The sequence below is a fragment of the Dicentrarchus labrax genome, unplaced genomic scaffold (genome assembly GCF_905237075.1).
Source record: "Dicentrarchus labrax unplaced genomic scaffold, dlabrax2021, whole genome shotgun sequence".
Classification (NCBI taxonomy): domain Eukaryota; kingdom Metazoa; phylum Chordata; class Actinopteri; family Moronidae; genus Dicentrarchus; species Dicentrarchus labrax.
In genome coordinates, this window is record NW_026136701.1 from 24,741,079 (window position 1) to 24,762,153 (window position 21,075).

Genomic DNA, 21,075 nt, shown 5'->3' on the forward strand with positions numbered 1-21,075 from the left:
TTCTACGGTAGAAAAGGGAGAATATGATCTTTGACATGCAGGAATAATGGAGGTGTTCTTTGACCACATGTGGAAGAGGTTGAAAGAGAAAGAATACGATGATGTAAAACGTGATAGTACATCAGTTGTTTGGAGTTCTTTAATGTAAAAACTTGAAAAAGATGAGAGGAATAAGAGCCGTTGGGTTCACCAGGTCTTATTATCCTCGATTCAGAATGTCCTCAGTGTGGCCCGACAAGTGTTTGGAGATAAAAAAAGTAACATGTTACTGTAATCCCACTACATTTGGGGGTAACTAATAATAACACAATTACAGTTACTGAAATTAGGATTACTTTTGTCGAAAGCAAAAAAATATACTGTTTGCATTCAAGAGAATTGAGGCAGAAATGTATATACAATGATTGATAAAGTAATTTAATTACTTTTGAGAGAAGTAACTAGAAACTGAAACTAACTGATATATTTCAGTAACTTGCCCGACTGATACCGATATTTGAGAGTTTGATTGAGATAAATCAGCCAGAACAACTTTTCGTTAAATATAAACTAACAATCTTGACATAAATGTTGGACATTGATGTGTTTTTTAAATAATTGTGACAAAGATACATGCTGAGTGGGACTTTTCATGGTGCCACTGTTTATGGTCTGAAACCTGCTGTGTACTCTGTACTCATATGTCGGTCCAGCAGGTTTATCGGTCTAGCTCTAGTCCTCAGTTCCCTTCCAGATCCATTCATGCACATTTGTTTCAGAGAGATTTTCCATAATCTGTTTTGGGATCAGATACAACAAAAGTTTGGACCAGTGAACACCTTCCACTCTTAACCCCAATCCCTTCTGAGGACGGTCATCCTGAGCAGCTATTATGACACAAGTGGTCTGTTTGATATTCTCAGCCTTTGTCTGGAGGATGGGCTGCAGCAAATCCAGACTTTGGCAGAGACCTGCGGATAAAGCTTTTGACAAATCTGTCACAGCTCTTGCAACATGCATTGTTTGGTTTTGTTCCATCTGGTGTCCAGTAAATATTAATGTAGGATTAACTAAGGATTTTAACTCGGGCACATTCTTTCCACTGGCATCTCATTCAAAATTAATCAGTAAGAATTCACTGTGGTGACATTTAGCAATAGAGATAATAAAGATAGTCCAATAAGAAAAGAGGCAAGCTGTTTGCTGGACCAGGTTTACTTTATTATTAGGTTCCCACATGCTGTTAGAGAGTTTGAGTTTGTTTGAGTTTGATCTGACAGGAAATAAATCCTGTAAAAACCTTTTAACCCATTAAAGTGAAAAAGAAAAGCGGTGTGAGCACCTTTAAACATCACACACACACTCACTTTCACACACTGCGCAGTCACACTCAGTCAACCATAAGACAATAAACGTGCACTTGAGATTTAAATTACCTCCGTTCCCCTACATAAGCACACACACAAGCCAAACAAATGTACGTCTGTGAGCCCCATTCATTCTGACAAATGTCTTACTTATGTCATTATCGGGCCAACAGCCTGTATCGTTAGACGCTCTGTGTTTGCCTTCTGCCAGCAATGGACACCATTCAAACAAACCCAGCTGTGGCTATATCGCAGTGCTTTATCTCGCTCCTAGAAACACTAATTTGCAAAATGTCTTCGCCGACACTCCCTGAACTTAATCCAGTCGGAAACCACAGGCTCTCATGGGAGCCGCTGTCAAGCTGGGAATGTTTGTGTACGTAAACCAAATGTGAATAAATGGGAACACGGCGCTCATTGTAACAAGAACACTGCAGCACAAATACAGAGGGGCCAGCTGATAGTCCTGCTGCTGTTTTTCTACCCTGTCCCTCAGCGCTAGTGCTGTGGCTGGATGGACTTTCTGATTCCTCTATTATTTAACACTCTGTGTTCACACTGGCCACAGCCATTGTCTGTGCCTGAATAGTTAACTTCTTTTTTTAGATCTTTGGTGTTTATGGTTAGCAGTGGTGGAAGAAATGCTCAGACCCTTTACTCAAGGGTCCAGTGTGTAACATTTGGATGATCTATTGTCAGAAATTGAAGTATAATCATCTGAAAATAAGAATTGTTGTGTTTTTGTTGCCTTAGAATGAGACGTTTTTATCTACAGAGGTAAGCAGGTCCTCTCTGTTGTAAGTCCGCCATGTTGAACCACCATGTTTCTATAGTAGCCCAAAATGGACAAACACTTGCTGTAGATAAAGCCTTTGGCATTTTACTCAAGTTTCATGGCTGACGTAGTTTCTGCTACACACTAGGAAGGCTGTTCAGATGGTATCAGTCTGCAGTTTCACTGCTAGATGCAAATCCTACACACTGGACCTTTTAAGATTATTTTATTAATGCACAGAAATGAAAGGAAATCAATGGCTTTCTGGCAGGCAGCAAAAACTGTGGCACAGCTTGGTAATGGCCAACACCAGGGTGCGAACAAAAGGGGAACCAGATGCAGCTTGGCTCCACTTAATAAGACATGAACTCCCCTTTTTGGGGGTCTCTAAAATATTGAGAATATACAATTCTTATTATGTATTTCCATCTTTTTGTATCTACAAAATCATGGATAATGCATTAAAATAAGCTATTATTGATGTATGAGTCATGCAGTAGGTTGATCTAATTCAGTAAATAGAGTAAAAAGATACATACATAGCATGGACTTTCCTCACTTTCACTCAAACGTTCTCAGTCAAACTGAGTCTGCACGCCTAATCGCCATTATTCATTACTCTTCTTTGTAGTCGGCGTACTGTGAGTCAGTCAGTCAGGCACCCACTCCCCTGAAAGCCATTTTATAGTTCTCACACTGGCCAACAATAATATAAATATAAAGTATACTGGAATCCTCTCCACTGTGGATTTAATCTAAATAATAAAACCAAATAACGACCACATATAAGGCACGATAGTGTCTTTGGCCTTTTGCTGAATGGATCCATCCTCAGAGAAAACACTGTGAGAGGTTTTTGTTGTTTGATAATTTACTGGTACAACTGTAAATTAAAAGGTTCTGAAAGATAAATCTAACCTGATGTGTTCAAATCTGCTGTATGTGTCTCCAGATGTGCACACAGAGGCCGTGCAGGCAGCCCTGGCCAAGCACAAAGAGAGGAAGATGGCGGTGCCGATGCCTTCTAAGCGGCGGTCGCTGGTGGTCCAGACCTCAATGGATGCCTACACACCACCAGGTATGGAACAAATATGAATTTTAAATTTGAATTTTAAATCTGGATACTCAACAAAACTAAAAGCTCCAGTCGTGTGAGTGGCAGCAGTGTTCATCAGAAAACGCATTTGTTAGATGGATAAAAAAAACTGTTGGGCTCAGCTCTACATTGACAGATTCTCTTTATTTTAAGCTCCTTAAGCTTTAAGCTAGGCTTTGAGTTGATGTTCAGTTTTGGGCACAAAGCCCAGCTAAGCATGTTAGAACTTAACATTGGATGTTTATGGTTAGCATTAGCAGCAATGACAAAACAATGTAAATATATATAAACCAAGCCTAACACGTAGCATATCTAAGTAAAGGAAAGGAGAGAGTTGACCGAGGCTTTCTCAACTATTATTGGACCACAAAAAGAGATGGGACTCCCTCACTGACTCCAAGAGCCATTTTTCAATTTTGTCTGATAACATTTGAAGCTTTTAACAGGTATAAGATCACTTGGATGAAAGTATCTCTTACACGCCTTAAATGTAAATGTTTTATACTTCTTGTAGACTCTTATGGGAAAGTCTTGTAACCGTCACATTATTCTGTCACATGTCCCCAGTTTGACGTTCAAGCTGTCAGTCACCCAGCGAGTCTGTCAGACCGCTGGCAACTTCCACAGTCACTTGTGTGATTAGGGAGCAATTTTATTTTACATTTTGATGTGTGCAGAAGTTTGTATGAATATGAAGGTGATAAAAGCTGCACGGTGCAGTATTGAGTCAGTGATTGAACTGGAAGAACCTTCATTGACTGCTTTCTGTGTGAAACCTGGAGATTGATAGGCGCTCTGTTGTGTGGGCCAACTGGAAATAGTTGATCATTACTTGGGACTGTCAATACTGCAAGAAAAGAGGGCCTACTTTATTACCGCTGCTGTAGTCACTACTTTTTGAAGCACTTTTGGAAATGAAAAGGCTAACCTTGGAAAGTATAATTCAGTCATTTCTCTCATGAGTTTGGTCGGCCACAATGTCTGGATGTGAGAAATTAGAGGGTTGAGTGACGCAACAGACAGATATTATTCATTCTTTATTTTTATTAGAAGTTAAAACATATAGAGAAAATATATTATTTGTGGTTCAATTTAATGTGTAAAACTTTAAATCTTTTCTTTATGAACATCTTTATGGAGTAAAGCTTTACCACAAAGAGATGTGAATGTAGATGTGTAAAATGTAAGACTCAAAAAGTGCATGACATGAATAAAACTCAATTAAAGTCAATTTAAACAATTATACACTTGTTGTCACACACTATAATGATGTTATATTATATTATTTTGCCCAAGTAGTTAGAATTAATTCATCTTTATGGTGCCTGCTGTGTTAAACTCACTGACGTCGGTATTGTCACAGCGGTTGAAAGGGTCAGAAACATCTACTATTTGAGATCTTATAGTATCAAGGTCTCTATCAGGCAGTAGATACAGTAAAGGTACTAGATACTGGCTCCAAGAACACCTCTGTTTGTTGTACTACGTACCAAAGCTTTGAGCACTTGGTTCTCTTTCATTTCAGGACTGAAAATCCAAAATGTTTTAACATATCTGGGTATTTTATGTTGTTCTCGTTTAGTTGCTTCAACTTCTGGTTAAGGTACTACGTGCTGTATAACCTGTGGACTTTTCTGATTCTCAAAATGCCTCGTAAAACTTGAAGAAAAAAATTTGCAAGTCATGATCGAGGAAAAGCTGTAATACGATAGAGTCCGTCCTCTTTGGAGAAACTGAAAACAAATGGAAAAATAATTCCCCAAAGTAGAAACTGCTCTTAAACTCACATTCATTCAGTTTTCTTGGATTTTTGGGGTCCCACACAAACAACAAGTCTCCATTTTTAAATGTAAACAGTATAAATAAAGAAGAATAAACCAGTACGTCACACTTTAACTGTCTGTAATAAATAAATATACTGCAATCTGAAAATGTGTCGTGCAATCGTAAACTATGACTAGAGGATGCATAATCACATATTTCCGTGTCAATTACTTGCTCCTGCTCTTATAAAAGAGTCCTTCACAATTTATATGTGGAAGTTTTTTGAGATCAGATACAACTTTGCTGAAGGACAGAAACTCTGCTGAGAGGGAGTCATAATCAATATGGATCCATTTGGAGGTTTTTGATAGCTGTATTTCCCTTTAGGCTTGTATTTTCTCCTGATCTGGCAACGCTGCTGTCAGTTAGTTAGTTACGTATGCAGGTGGCAACAACCCCCGAACATCCTCCTCATTTCCTCTTCCCACATATATATGATTGCATGTTTGAAGTTAGTGGATCGCTGGGGGAGTTACAAGAGCGAAACTGCAGGATTCATTCGCGTAACTCGAGCCAAAGCTACTGCCAGCTCCTCCGGCCTCTGATGAACATTTGGCATATGGAAATATCTAAGATAGATATCGCTTCTCTTTAAATGTGTACCGGACACATCACACAGTTGGTTTCACTGCTGTAGCGTGCGAAGCGGGATCTGTCCCGTGTGGGTGGCGGTGGCAGCCATCCGTGTCTTTATGGCGCTGGTGTGGCTTAATGAGGGTGTTAATGAGGCCGTTATTTCTCTGGCTGCAGGGTCGAACTTTACAGAGATTCACTGAACTAGGCATGATTTAGACTAACGGCACAGAGATTAAATATGAGGGTATTTTATTGGATGAGAGTGGACACTGATCCCTTGTGACGGTTGACAAATTAACACATTTTCTCATGAAGACTTGAATGACATCAAAAGTCAATTTTAGGATGTGCTTCACCTTCTTCGTCTTTCCTCAGTCTTACCTTCATCGCTTTATCTTTTCTATACAGCAGTGGTGGAAAGAGTAGAAGTACTCTTACATTGCTGAAATAAAACCCAACTACAAGTAAAACTATTGGTGCTGCAAAAAAAAGTAATAATAGTAAAAGTACTACTGTATTCTGTGTTACTTTTTAATGCATGATGTTTAATGCATTTTTAATAAAAGCCATTCAATGGAAAGGGGAAATCGGTGAGCATCTATGATAATAAAAGGCATGAATTGATCAAACTATAAGGAACTTTGTTTTCTAAACAAATAGATAAAGCAGGATTTTTGTCTGTTTAAAGCACTAAAACATTTTTTGAACCTGTGTAAAACTCATATAATTAGTATACATTTCTCCCAGTGTACTGCAAACAAACAGACAGTAAAATATTAATAATGTCTTCCTGTGCTGTTGTGGTCAGTGTGGTCACGTCTCCAAACCTGTGCCTGCAGCAGAGTTTGGTTTCCATGGTTTTCTCTGGCCCGCAGTGTGTTTTCTTGCTCATGGCATGTTGAATTTATAGACCAGACACTGGTTGCTGCTGATCGCTAGTCGGCCTCGGGGCTCTGCGTCGCAGTTTGCTCCCTCCGTACACACCGAAAGGAGGCGGGCAGCTTTTTAGGGCTATAGCTTCCGCCATGTGTGTCTCTGATGTCTTGGCTACAAAAATTCAGATGAAAAGTGTTGATATTAATTATATTTCAATTTGATTGACTGTCAATTGCCAGACGTTTTGAAAACAATCAGAACTAAATCTAAAATTGAGCTCGCTATCAAAGCTGAGCTCTTGTCGGAGAATGATTACATCAGGTGTCTCTGTTATTTTGTCCACCTGTTGTACAGTGAGCAGAATATAGCTCATAAATATGATGCAATAATATTTAACATATATAAATGCACATATTTATCGACACGCCTGCAACGATCATCAACCGCTAACACAAACACATTTTCTGCAACACATTCACATGCTGTTTGTTTGTGTGCTCTGAAGGCATCAGACACAGCACTCACGTGATTTTTATTTTTACCTCATACACAAAGCAAGGAGTCACACAGAAACACACACACAGTCCATCTCGCAGATTTAGAAAGCGCATGTCCTCAGGGAGCTGTAAAACCAATCTCACACACACGCACACACACGGCTGTCTGCCTGCCAGCGAGGTTCACTCGAGGACAGCAGAGTCGCGTGTTGCTGAGCAGCGTGTCGTATCGTGTAGAGATGACAAGCGAGGGAGGACTCTGATGTGCTCTTTATTGGCTTTTGACTGATTTCCACAGCTGTGTTTTCTCAGTTTCTCAATACATCATTAAATATATTTCAGCTTCATGAAGAGCTGCTTTGCGTCTGGGTGTCTCTCTCTCTCTCTCTCTCTTTTCTCTTTGTATGTTTGTGTGTGTTTGTTTCATGAGATTCCCGGGTTGCCTGGCAGCATCTTATTCTCGTCAACATGTTTGTGTTTTGTCACTGGTAGTCTCTTCAGGGTGCCGCTGATAACGAGACACTGATTTGCCAATCAAGCATGTCAGCAAAGCGCCGTGGTAGTTAACAGGTCGAGGCCGCACGGCATTTTAGGCTGCAAATGTCATCCATGACGAACAAGAAATGTCACCTTTTACAGGTAACAGTGGTCGTGTTTGAAATATGAGAAGAGGAGGATTGTTTGCATTGAGGGCGGAGAGTTGTCCCCTTTTAAATGTTTAGTTCATTTAGTGACTGGAATTTGTGAAAGAAATAAAGAGAGTAAAATCCATCCACATGCACCTGGCAGGTTACTGCCATGCTAACACTAGCACGCTCGTTACATGAGTGATCCTAAAGCTTGAACTCCAGAGAGTCAGAGAGGCTCACAGGCTCAACACCAGGTCCAGTGTAACAAATCAGACGCAGTAGCCAGATGGGTAAACGTTATTGGATTTGGAATAAGATTCCTAATAGCATTAAACAGACTACAAACCACGCTTAAGGCAAAATTGAAAACACTGGCTGTTATATAACCCCATAAAGATAGTTGAGTAGGCAGGGTTATATGTAGCTCAATATGAATATATGTGTAATTTAACATGTTGTTTACATGTTTTTTGTATTATATTTTTACATATTATTTTTTTTTTTTGTGTGTTTTATATGCTGCTAATGCCTGACCCACTATCTGCACACACAAGCACGCAATGCATTGATCTTTGAGCTATTAATACATTTGTATACACTTTATATAGAGTAGTATGTTGTTAGAAGAAGTAGTTTGATAACCAAAGAGTTTGACCCCAAATGGAGGGCACATTCGGCTCCTCTTCCTCATTATTAAGAAGCCAAGTGAGAACAGTGTACTACTGGTGGTGGGGACAGCCTCAGAGGGACTATTACTCTTTAATCTGCAACACAAAATCATTTTTTAAAAAAGCAACCGTCACATTGCAGCATATTTCTAATGATTAAAACCAGTTGAACAGCAAGAAAACTGTGTCCTCGTCTTCCCACATCAACAATATGACTGCATTCATTTATTTTATTGCAACAAGTGTCTCTTTCCACCGAGGTAATTTGTTCTCCACTACGTCCTGACACATAGGTTTAGTTCTTCTTCTTCTCTCAAACACACACACGCATGCACACACGCACGAACACACACGCACACACACACACACACACACACACACACACACACACACACCTGTACGTGTGTGTGTGTGTGTGTGTGTGTGTGTGTGTGTGTGTGTGTGTGTGTGTGTGTGTGTGAGAACTGGGTCAGCTTCTGTTGTTATTCATATCACCACTATCAGTCTCATAGCCGTAGGCATTATGGAAATCACATGCAAAACACAAACACACACATATACACTCTCTCTCTCTCTCTCACTCACTCTCACACACACACACACTTAAGCTTTCAAAAACAAACTTTACTCCATACCCCCCCGCGGCGACTCTAAACAGATGGGAGCTGGGAAATGGATTTCCAGGCTACAGACAATAGACTGTGATATACATAGATACTCTTTATCTGTCTGTCTCTAAATATAGCTTATTATATACCAATCACAGTGGGATTGAAGGCTATATATATATACAAAAATCACTTGGCACTGGATGACACACTAGAGCATCTCAGACCAAAACAATGGGACAGAAATAAAATAGGACAAACCAAAACCGTCTTTGTTAGTCTTTAAAACGTTCACCAACGCTGGTTTTGTTGTCATAAACCCTTAATTCACCAAGTTATACGCAAAAATATTCATGAAAATGGCTACAATGGCCGTTAATCCTTGGGGACAAATCTGCTAAAAGAGATTTTTTTTTGCCACTGTCTCAGATTGTTATTCTAAGTCTCTGCTAACATTATGGAAAGGATCCCTACAGAGATAGACCTTTAGTTTAACCAGAAACAGCCGTAACATCACTCTCACTATCACTGTAACATCCTAACTACAACCCACACAGAGGCTGCACGAGCAACACATGCAAAGGGACGTCCTTGTTTGCTGCTATATTAATGTTTTAAATGTTATATAACCTTTAAACATAACTTCTGATTAAAAACATTTTGGCTTTTGATCTTTCAGCTGCATAAACAGAGTTTTTGTTCCACCTCCATCGTCTGTTTTCCTCCTCAGATACCTCCTCAGGCTCAGAGGGCGAGGGACAGGGCGATGGCGAGGAAGAGGAGGGAGGAGACGGCGAAGAAGAGGACGGAGGAGGTGGCGGGGGAACCTCGTCGAGCCGGGAGGGGAGCATCAGCATGGAGCACTGGATAAGCCGGGCCATCCACGGCACCTCCTCCACCACCACTACCACGTCCTCCACAGCCTCCTCCTCCTCTTCCTCCACGCGCAGCGGGGGGAGCGGGGCAGCCGGCGGAAGGCTGGCTGACGTCCTGGCCCAACACATCCACATCTCCGCCCACCACCACCTCCGCCACCACCACCATCACCACCACCACCATAAGACAGGTAAGAGCTCATTCTAGAGCGAGTCCTGAACCCTTCGCCCAAATCTTAACACTCTAAGTCAAACACAAGACTCCTTTAGCAAAAACAAAAGACACCCTAAAACAACTTACACCACCCTTAGCAAATTACAGATAACTTTAGCAGAGGTTGTTAACCGCATCCAGACATCTTTAGCAAAGTCTTGACACTCCACCCTTACTGAGTGCTCAGGCATCTTCAGTAAAGACAAAATACCTTCAGCCAAGTCCAGAAACACCAACTCAAGAGACCCATAGCCAAGGCTAGATACAGTTCAGACACCTTTAAGAAAGGCTTTACACTGTTAGCCAACTCCAGAGACCCTAAGCAGGAGCCAGTTCATACAAAGACAAGACACCCTTAGTCAGCTTTTACCAAAATCCAGGAAATTCCAGATACCTTAAGAAAAAAGCTTAAGGGGCCCTTAGACAAGTTCTGACTCAGTTAGTTAAATTGTGAAGGTCTCAGTAAAGTCCAGCTAAATACAAGACACTTTTAATTTTAGGAAACTCCAGAAAAGCAAATCAAAAAAGAGAGATGCTCAGCCACATGCAACCCCTAATCCATCTTAAACCATTAAGGCACCTCCTGAGACTGATTCAATTTGATATCTAGATTTGGCAAAATGTCAACACGATCAAACAACCAAATACAAAACACCAATAGCAATAACACAAAGTATTTTAGAAAAGGTCTGAAACATGTTAGTTGACTCTTGACACCTTTAGACACCTGTAGCCAACTCTGGACAACTTTATCTTCAAATCCAGACTCAACTGCAAAAAAAATCATATTTAGCTTCTGATTTAGCTGGTTAAAGGGATTCAGATCAGTCATGTGCTTATTAACAGAAGGTTCTGTTTTCATGTAAAATCTGGATGGAAAAATGGACAATCAGGAAGGGTCCCTGACGCTGCTTTCAAGCCAGTTTAAACACAACTTTAATCCCAAAAGGGAAGCGAAGCACTATTCATACATTAAGGCAGTTTCAAAGTGCTTTACATAAAATTCATCATTAAAAGAATTTATAACAACAGCATAAAGACATATTTGCATAAGGGCAAAATGCTTCACGTTGAATAATTAGGATTATTTTAAAATGCAACATAAAAAATATATGTGTAGATAAAAAGTGATCTAGCAACTATCTATCTCAAATTTGGATTCAGAACTATTATTATTTCAGTCCGCCATAAAATGTGTGAATTATTGCTTCTGACTATTAAATAGTGTAGTAATAATACACTGCATTGACTTAATGACTAAGTATGTCGAATTTTAATCCAACAGACCACCAGCCAATAAATGTTTGGTACTGGGGATCATCATCTAAAAGGATATCTCTTTTGTTTGTGAGCATAACCCCAAATTAAAGTCTTTCACAGATATATTTCTCCTAATTTTAGCTTCTTGATAACAGAATATCAACAATGCACTTAAACTCTTGCATATTTTAGCCCAGAGTCCTCCAATGACTGTGTGAAGGTCCCTAAATCCCAGTTCGGGAACAACAAGGCCAAAAACTGCGGCAGAACTTCAAAGCTCATCTGATTTGGTCTTTAAATAAAACAACTATCCTTGAGTTTATTTAGTTGTAGGTAAAGTTGAGAGGTTTCTAACGTGTGTGAGTGAGTGTGTGTGTGTGTGTGTGTGTGTGTGTGTGTGTGTGTGTGTGTGTGTGTGTGTGTGTGTGTGTGTGTGTGTGTGTGTGTGTGTGTGTGTGTGTGGAGGGATCTGCATACAGTAAGTAAGTGGGTGGGCTTACCACTCAGTCTTTGAAGTTTGAATGTGTGAGCTGGGGATGTTGGGTGGTAAAGTGTGTTTAGTTGGAGGGTCGTATCCTTGTGTACAGTGTGTAAATGCAGGTTTTACAGTTCTTCCACTTCCTTTACTGTGGTCTGTGTTTGCTCTCCGTCCTGCTATCCGTCAATTACTACAGTACTTGGATTGTCTATTTTCTTACTTTTAATGAAACTTATCTTGGTCTCTGATATGTTCCATGAATCCAATGACCTTGGGCTTTCGAGTCCTGCTGAAACTATTTTTCTCCATAGATTTAAAGGACCAGTGTGTAAGATTTAGTGGCATCTAGTGGTGAAGTTGCAGATTACAACTAACTGAACACCACCAGCGTCTGTATTTGACAACATGGAATTAAGAACGTGCCGTGAAGTGCGTAGGAGAAACTACGGTGGCCACGAAACTCATGGAAATCCCTCCCGAAAGGCCCCTGTATATAGCTAGTGTTTGCTTTGTCCGTTCAACATGGCGGACTCCATGGAAGGCGATCGACGGCATCTGTAGATTAAAACGTCTCATTCTAATGTAACATAAACACAATGAGTCCTCTATTCAGGTGCTTATACACTAATGAAAACATACCTATACATATTATATTCCATTTCTGCCAATAGATCCTCCTGAATAAAACAAGTAATTTTAATTTTTCTCTGCAGAGAGATGTTTTCTTTCTTTAATGTTACCCAGAAATGCTTTACCACAATAGCAATAAAACCATGACAATTTATTAAATAAGAAAGAAACCAATATGGTGGTTCTTGCAATTATCTTATCTATAATCATATTGTAAAAATAAGACCAGAAAAGAAATATAGTAACAACTCTCAATATACTGTGACAGTTAATACATTTGGTAATTGCAAGATTATTTTTGCAGTGCATTAAAAAAAACATGAAAACTTACTAACCAAAGGACAGATTGTGAACTCCTAATCGTCCTTTCCAACTGGTTCAACTCATGTTTAAAACATGCAGAGCACACATAAAAAGAAAGAAGAGGAAAAACTGTCCTGCTGCTGTCACAGAATCCTGTTTGTGCCTTTTCCCCACTGTTTGCTGAGGTGGCGTCGTGACTAAATGCTTTGGCGGCGACAGGTTTGTTTTCATGCTGGCACTGTTGGTATCCAGCTCTGAAGATAATGCATGGACAGACACAGAGAGAGCCCCTGCCAGCGCTGCCCAGCCAGCATTCAGCTCCTTCGCCGCTCAGATGTGACAGGAGAGGTTCTGTTGGTTTGCTACTTTTGTTTGTTTTGGGCTTGCTTCCACCGGTTTCCCTTGTCACTGTTCCCTGCAGTCTCAAATTAGCAAAAGTCAAAAAAGGAAGTTTCCAAGGGAGCAGATGCTGCAAAAAGCATGTGGGCCTCGGTAGAATGGCACTCAGTCTGGTACAAAGGGGGGACTGAGAAAGACGGTGAAGATACTGGAAGAAAACCTGCGTTGGAACATTTTTAGCGGTCAGAGGTAGAATGAACTCATCGTATTTGGCATTTGTGGTGAAATTCACCCATCTGCATCTTGATTCAACTCAAACAAGCAAGAAAAGTATCCAAACTATCTACTAGTTTTGGTTCATAGCTGAACATAGCTTGTTGCTTCATAATTGGCAGATATAGTTGGCAATACCTGAGAGAAAATCTTGGGAAGAAGACTTAATAGCTTTCAGAGATTCCTTCATCAATGAATGAAACTGTCTTCCGGTGGATACTATTGTTAGACCTAATGGTTTGGTTCATTAACATTCAGTCTTTTGTCCAGGGTCCTGCAGCCTCTTTGCTTAGTTTATCGTTTGGTTTGTACACAAATCGGGCAATCGTCGACCATCTAGCGCTGGCGCCGCCATTACTGCAGTGGCAAGTCGTAGCGACTCTATGACAGCAGCATGGGTAGTTGGACGTCAGGCAGTGGCCCCCAGTTACTGATGAAGGTTTCAAGTGATGTACAGTGTAATACTACTGTACTGTCTAGCAAGCATAATCAAGGAAATGTATTCATCATTATAAAACACAAGGTTGTATAACCAAATGAAAGTTTGTAATTCCTTCATGCTATATACAGAAAAAGATAATTCGTAGACTAACACAAAAGATAAATAAAATAGAATAACATAAATAAACATATACAGTTATTTATTATTTGAATCTGGATGAATGTAGACAGAAGTAACAAGGTAGTGATGATAAAATGGTTTCATCTTCACATAAAAAGAAACCGTGTCCATCCTGTTTGACTGCATTTGAACACCAAACATCATCGATATAAAGACTCTGCCTCTTCTCGTCCTGAGCTCTCTCGGCTCAGAACACGGTCCTCCTGTTGAGTGTTGATCCAGGATGCTGATGGAGCAGGTCTCTGTAATGATGTGGGCACAACAGTCTCTGATTTCCTGTTGTTTTGCCAGCCTGAGTCCCAAAAGGGAAAAGTTTCCAAAACCGGACATTAGCCAGGAGCAGTCCAAGCTTGACCAGCATGGCTCCTCTCCGGCTCTCAACCCACTGTTGATGGGCTGGTCCTGTGTGGTCGATCTGGCTGAGTGGATCGTCCTCAAGGTCTCAAGAGTCGCATTTAATCATCACGGACCAGTTATATTAGTAAATACTTTGTAAATATAGTTAGATACAGCAGAAAATTGTATGTTCTTAGGACAGCTTGCGTTCAAACACGTGCATACTGTAGAGAAACGCCACCACAGTAATGGCAACTTCCAGTACTTCCCATCATGTTGTACATTTATCAACTGGAGTGAAGTTTTATTGAGTCCTTTCTTCCATGTTTATCACAGAGGAAATCCTCAGCAGCATGCTCAAGTGTGGGTTGCTGCCCTGTTTCCCATTTCCTTGTCCAAGGCCGAAGCAGCCCGAGCTCTCAAGCATTTTCAGTCTATGTGTGTAAATACTTAAGGGAGACAGCCTCGGTTTCAGCCTTGTTTTTCATTCAACTCTTATCAGAACAGCTCTGCCTGCTCGTGCTGATAACTTTTTGTTTCCTTTGCCCAATTTTATCGTCACTCCTTTCATCCGTCCACGTTTTTCTGCAGGTTGCAGATGCCTTTTATTGGATCACTGCAGACAATCTGGTTGTTAGGGTTGACTTTCGGCTGAGTTTCTGTTCAATAGAGCACACTACTTTTGTGTCGCTGGGTACCTCTTTTGTTTTGGATAACAGCGGTAAGTGCTTGTTTGTGCTACTGCTGTTGCTATGTGATTATTGAAAACCCTTTTGAGACAGATGGTGCTTTTTGATCTTAGTTGATTTTTTATCTTAAGCATCCTATGTAGGGACCAAAATAAACTCTTAGCATCTTTTTCTTGAGAACAAATACAGATTGCCCCTTGGTATATTTGTATTGATTATTGACTTTATTCATTAGGTTTAACTAAAAAGGTAAATACTATCCAGTTTTACAAGAATAAAGTGTATTTGAAGGTGAATGTGTCTTTTTAAGGATATACCGCTGTTGTAACTGCAGACTGCAGCGCTCTGAAGTGAGGCTCCTGAATGACACACGACTTGACGCCACATTTCAAGACTCCCCTCCTTTCTTGTTCCTCACATGCAGGCCTTTTAAGCCACCTCTCCTTGAGGAGGAGGAGGAGGGCAGTGCCAGCTGCTATGGTAGAGAATGGAAACTCTGGGCTGCGACGCTCCGGTAAGTTGAGATCGGAGCATGGCTGGCAGAGAGCCGAGAAGCTGGGTCAGTCTGCTGCCATCCCTTGGCTCGAGGAAGGGATGTCGTATCTTTCCCTCATCATTTTCAGTGACTCTTTCCCCCCCGGTGCCCTCCGTCATATGCTTGCTGTTCAAGTTGTGCCCCTCGTTGATTGTTTCCCTGCTAATTAAATTTGTGCTTACCCATGTCGAGAAAACCTTTCAATGCTAACCTCACTAGGAATAGCATTGAGCGTTGTTGTAGATGCATGAAAGCAAAGTGTTTCTGTGTGGATATTCTTTTTTTTTTTATTTTTAAAAAGCTGGTGCTCACAGCTTTTAAGAGCGTGAATTGTTGATGAGGAAAATCAACAATGCTTTTAAAGAGGCTCGACAGCAGCTTGTATGACTGAGTCCTCTCTCTTTTCAAGGTTACTCTGTTTGGTGTTGTGTATTGATTTGGCTAATTATGCAGCATGTTTTGAGTTGTTTGCTCAGCCAGAGGCAATCTGCTTTTAAAACGGCTTTTTTTTTTTTATCTAAGCCAGAAAGCAGATGGTAGAGGAATGCCGGCTGTCTGCCTGCTTCCTCTTTCTAGTTTCATGCAGCATTCTTAAAATCTGCTGTAGAATCAAAAGCAGGGGTTAATTTGTTTGATACAGTATTTGTGTCTGGTTAAGAAAGGTCCCAATTAACAGCCAGACTTGAATAATATGGACTCATCAAGTAATGTTCCTTCTGCATTTTTAAGAGCTACAACCTGAAGACTCCATCAGCCAACTCAATGCTTGGCATGTGAAAAGGCAGAAGCTGACACACTCATTTACTGAAGTGGCTCCCTCCATAGATTGCTTGAGAATACAGAGAGCAATCCACACTGGAGTGAACAATGAGCATACACTTAAAAAAAAACATTAGGACCAGACCTTTAATCAGCCATTCATCATTGTCAGAAAAAAAATAAAATACAGAATCTGAATCCATTAACACCGTCCTGGAAGCGTTCCCGTATTCAATGTAATTAAGGCTGCCGTCTGGATGAGGCCCGCTGGGATTGTAGCTCAGCCTCCCTGTCAGTGCTGTGTATCTGCCAGGGGAATACGCTGTGGTCTCTGAGGAATAACAGTTCAGCAGTTTGGGAGCAACAGCAGGTTCCTGGATGCTATTCATCAGGTGTCTGTTAACGCTGATGTGAGAGAAGTTTTTCGCTGCAGGGTCACAATGAATGAGAAAATTGATTGAGGTTTTCTTCCTTATTCAAGCTTTTCTTGCCTTAAGTACAGTTTCTCCTTCTAAAGCTCGCTGGTCGAGAGGATGAAGATTTAAAAGCAAGGCAAGGTACATTTTGTATGGCTCCTCAACAACACGACCCTCCGCAGTCAAAACCCCGGCCCAAAGGAAGAACAAAGAGATTAATTTAACAGTGGAAATATAAAGTACGGAAATGTGTGTTAAATTAAAAAGTTTTAGACCTGAGACTGACAGCTGACCTTTCAAGGCTATTTCCACACTACTGCTATTGCTTTTTAATTAGGAGCTGTTGTAGAATTAGAGATTGGCACAAGAAGCACAACACACTGGTGTTTTAACCCTTTTTTTACATTCTGACGTGTCAGGAAACGTTCCTGCACTCACATACTTATTATATCAAATCATGAATTTGGTTCGGAGGGATTTTTATAAGCTACATACAATATGACAACATCTGCACTCTCGATTTGGATGTATAGAAAAATGCGGTTTGGCGTGACAAGCAACCTAATATTACTTGATTTAATTTGACAAAGCAACGTCGCCACAAAGTCCATTCAGTAGCTGTTCTGGAGTTCTACTCGAGTAAGTTTGCCCATATGTCATTGCAATTACCAGCACTTTAAAGACTTCTTGTCCAAACTGATTTAAACACTGAGGTTGAAAATTCCTTCTCGATCTTAAGAATGAACATTCAATCTGTGAGTGATTATAGTTTGGAAAATATCGTCCTCTTGGTTGCTAGCGTTGATGGGAGCGTTTCCAGACACAAGTGGGTCTCAGTTTTCCAGTCATTCCCAATTTATGCAATTCCAACACTGTTTATGGACCCCAGTATGCAGACATATTTAAATACACAAAAATAACACTCAATATGCAATAAACTGCATTGTCTCTGCCCCAAAACTGCTTGAGATTAGCATAAAGTGGGCATGCCTGCAAAGGGGAGACTTGTGGGTACCCATAGAACCCATTTTCATTCAGATTTCATGAGGTCAGAGGATCCCTTTGAAAATGGCCACATCGGTTTTTCCATTGCCAAAATGTATCCTACCTTTGGAGCGTTATATAGCCCCCTTGCCAATATGCTAGCACAGTCTGGTTGGTACCAATGGATGCGTTAAGTCATCTAGTTTCATATGATACCAATAGCTTTAAAATGGAGACCACTACAGCCTCTGAAACACAATGTAGCGTGGAAGAGGTCAGGATGATGGGGTGGCACTTGGGGTGGCCAGTCAGATTCCAGGGGTGGCTACTGCCCCTCTGGAAACGCCCCTGGCTTTGACATTTAGTAGGAAATGGGATGCAGCAGCAGGTTGCAGCAGTCTCCAATATCAAAGTCACACACACACACACCTTCTCCCTGCAACTTTCTGTGGTGGTTTAACAACTATCACACTAACTACATCTAAATCACTATTTTCATGCTTGTCAAGAAAATGTCTCTTGATTGGCTGACACACGTATCCACAGAAACACTAAAACAAGACTTACGGCAAGTGATGGAGACATTTTCCCTTGTGGGGCTTGAACGTGTGACCTTTCAGCCGCTGAATCTTTAACCACCGAGCTGCCTTTAAACCCTCCTTGACCCATGTGGGGGAGATGGAAGTGTCCCGGCCCTGAATCAGGTCCCTGAGTCGGGCCTGATTGGTATTCCAGCAGTGAAGGAGGGATTCATCATCATCCTCAGCCAGGGCTGATATTCCTCCCCGTCACACATCATCATAAATACATTCTGATGAGGTCACTGGATACTCGTGCACGCACACATACACATTCCCAGAAAGACACAAACCACGACTTCAGAGAGTGCATGTCTAGTTCAGTGTAGCTCAGACAGACAGGCCAGATGTTGCAGAGACAGAATACACAGCGTGCTACAGTAATTAGCATGCCTGTGCTGTGTGCTGCAGTATTGATATGCAGTCCATGTCTGGAGAAAGAATTCTGTTTGGTCTCGCTGGCTCTGGCTCAGTGCTTTACTGGGAATCATTTCCCTCTCCCTACCCTTATTTCTCTGTTTTTCTGTCACTATATATCTTTCTCAGCCTTTCAGTTCAATTTCAGTCAACTTTATTGGCATGAATGAACAGAAGAGATGTGACAAAAATGGAAGAGAACAAACTTTTCCAAAATCATCACAGTGTGCAACAAAAAAAGCTGTTAGTTTGTTAGCATAAAAGTTCAACCGAACTTAGAACTTAGATACTAAGACAGTACCTAGTGAGCTTAATTTATCTAAAGGACCTGTGTGTAGGATTTAGTGGCATCCAGCAGTGAAGTTGCCAATTGCTACTAACTGAACACCGCTCGCGTCTGTATTGTGTGTAGTGTAGTGTGTAGAAACTACCTTGGCTGTGAAACTGTGAAAAAAGCTGTATCTACAGCCAGTGTTTGATTTATCTGTTCTGGGCTACTGTGGAAACATGGTTGACACCACAGAGACGTCTGTAGATAAAAAAAAAAAACTGTAACGAAAACACAACGATTGATAACCTGAATAAAAAGTAAGTAAGCATGGTGTACATATTTTACATTATAAAGCCATCTAACGGTCCTTATGCAAGCGCTTCATCTCCCACGGAGAACAAATGATGATGAAATATTAAGTAAGAAGGAGATCAGAGCAAAAACACATCTTTGTTCTATCGCTGGCAGTTTGAGGTTTTTGTTTCTTTAAGTCCTTATCCACATGTGCCTTCGCTAACCTACCACAGAAATAGTCGTTTGCGAATCTGGAAGCTCTGATCTGCCTCTCGGTCTCAGTTTGTTGAGGTAGTGGACTGCAGGCAGGTCTAAAGGAGAACTAGTATCGGATGTCTTTATATTCATACATTCAACTGCAGCCTATACGATGCTTCCTAAGTATTTTTATTATATATTATATATTATATTTGATTCCAAGTTCATTGATTGCTGTCTGGTGTGTAACATTTATGAGGATATATGGCAAAAAATACTTCAATAAACTAAAAATGTATCTGTTTGTCAGAACCAAAGAGACAAAATAACAGAAACATCAATGAAACTATGATTTTCTTACTGTTTGAAGTCACTGTAGCTCCATATAAAAGTGGGTCCTGGTGGTTAAAGAAGACTTTCCTGTAGCTCAGACAAGTTCAGTCAACATCCTTCCACAAGCTGCCTTCAAAACATCCATGACTAAAAAAGAGAATATTAAAGGTTCTCACTGGATGAAAACTACTAGAGAGTCTACATGAAATACATTTATTCACTTTAAATCAGAAATTAAAACCATAATCTCGTCTCAGTGTTAAACAAAAGAAGTTAAATTATGTAATTAGATTACTTATACGATTTTGAGTCATTTTAAAACCCATGCTTATCAAATAGCTTAATTTTTAAAGAATTAATCATTAGTGGATTCAGTTACAGCCCGATGATGGAGAAGTGCTTTTCTTTGTATACATGAGCACCACTACACAAAAAAAAAAGGCATTCAGATGTAACTTGATCTGCTGCCTTTTCACCGCGGGAACCTTCACGCTGTGAAGCTCGGCGGGCTGAAGTGGTTTGATCCTCTTTATGTTCTGGTCCTTGACTTGAGAAGCGGAGCTCCATGTGGGAAGTCGAGAGGAAATAAGGGAGTGGGGAGTCAAGGGGTTCGTGTTTAAATAATCTAAAGTGGAGACCTCTCTCAGCGTCTATTTCTTGGAGGACGATTGAGAAGTTTGCTGTTGATTTATCACATATTTGATATTATGCAGTTGGTTTTCAAGGCAGTACAGTGGCCCAGTATCACCAGACAATTGTTTGGAATACTTGATTTCATTTTCTTTTCATTTGTTTATGTGACTCAGGATCAGGATCACATGGAGCACAAATAGAATATAAAGTAAGAACAAAATGTTAGCACCTGGCAGGGCTGAAGTCAAACAAATATTTCTTGGAAGGACGTTCTTCAGAAAGGCACATAGTTTATAAATCAGGCATATCTGATTGTAATAAAATCGTGAGTTTAAACATAGATGGACTGTTTAAATAATCATTTGAAATACCTTTCTCTATGATTCATTATGCTTACATTCTTAGATTCAAACAAAATATGATACTCCCAAACGATTGTCAGTACAGAGGTTGCACATCCTCTGGTTTCTATCCAGCCCTTAATCATCTAATGACTTTAGGAATTCTACTGTTGTTGACTCATTTGAAATTACAAATATCCAGCCTTTACTTTTGTTTTTCGTATAACAAAATAAAATTGAACAAAATTTGGGTTCACAACCAAACGTTTTTCAGCATGTTGAGCTCTGTCTTGTTTTCGCATTCACTTCTTCTTAAACATGACTTTGCACTCACAGTTTTGAAACCAAGGTCCATTTCTGTTATTAGGCTCCAATGGCAGCAACAGCTTTCTCATGACTTTA

The 21,075-nt window shown here is 40.4% G+C and overlaps 2 protein-coding genes across 16 annotated transcripts in view; both read left to right on the top strand.

The window, feature by feature from the left end:
- The window catches only part of dip2ca (disco-interacting protein 2 homolog Ca), a 210,348-nt gene that overhangs the window by 119,716 nt on the left and 69,557 nt on the right, over positions 1-21,075 (top strand). For all 15 annotated transcript variants that reach the window (XM_051380870.1, XM_051381246.1, XM_051380962.1 and 12 more), the window contains 2 exons: positions 3,074-3,199; positions 9,626-9,961. In XM_051380870.1, the coding sequence (XP_051236830.1) occupies positions 3,074-3,199; positions 9,626-9,961 (462 nt within the window). The remainder of the gene's footprint in view (positions 1-3,073; positions 3,200-9,625; positions 9,962-21,075) is intronic.
- LOC127355896 (tripartite motif-containing protein 16-like) overlaps positions 1-21,075 on the top strand; it is a 167,438-nt gene that overhangs the window by 8,386 nt on the left and 137,977 nt on the right. The gene's annotated exons all lie outside the window — the stretch shown is intronic.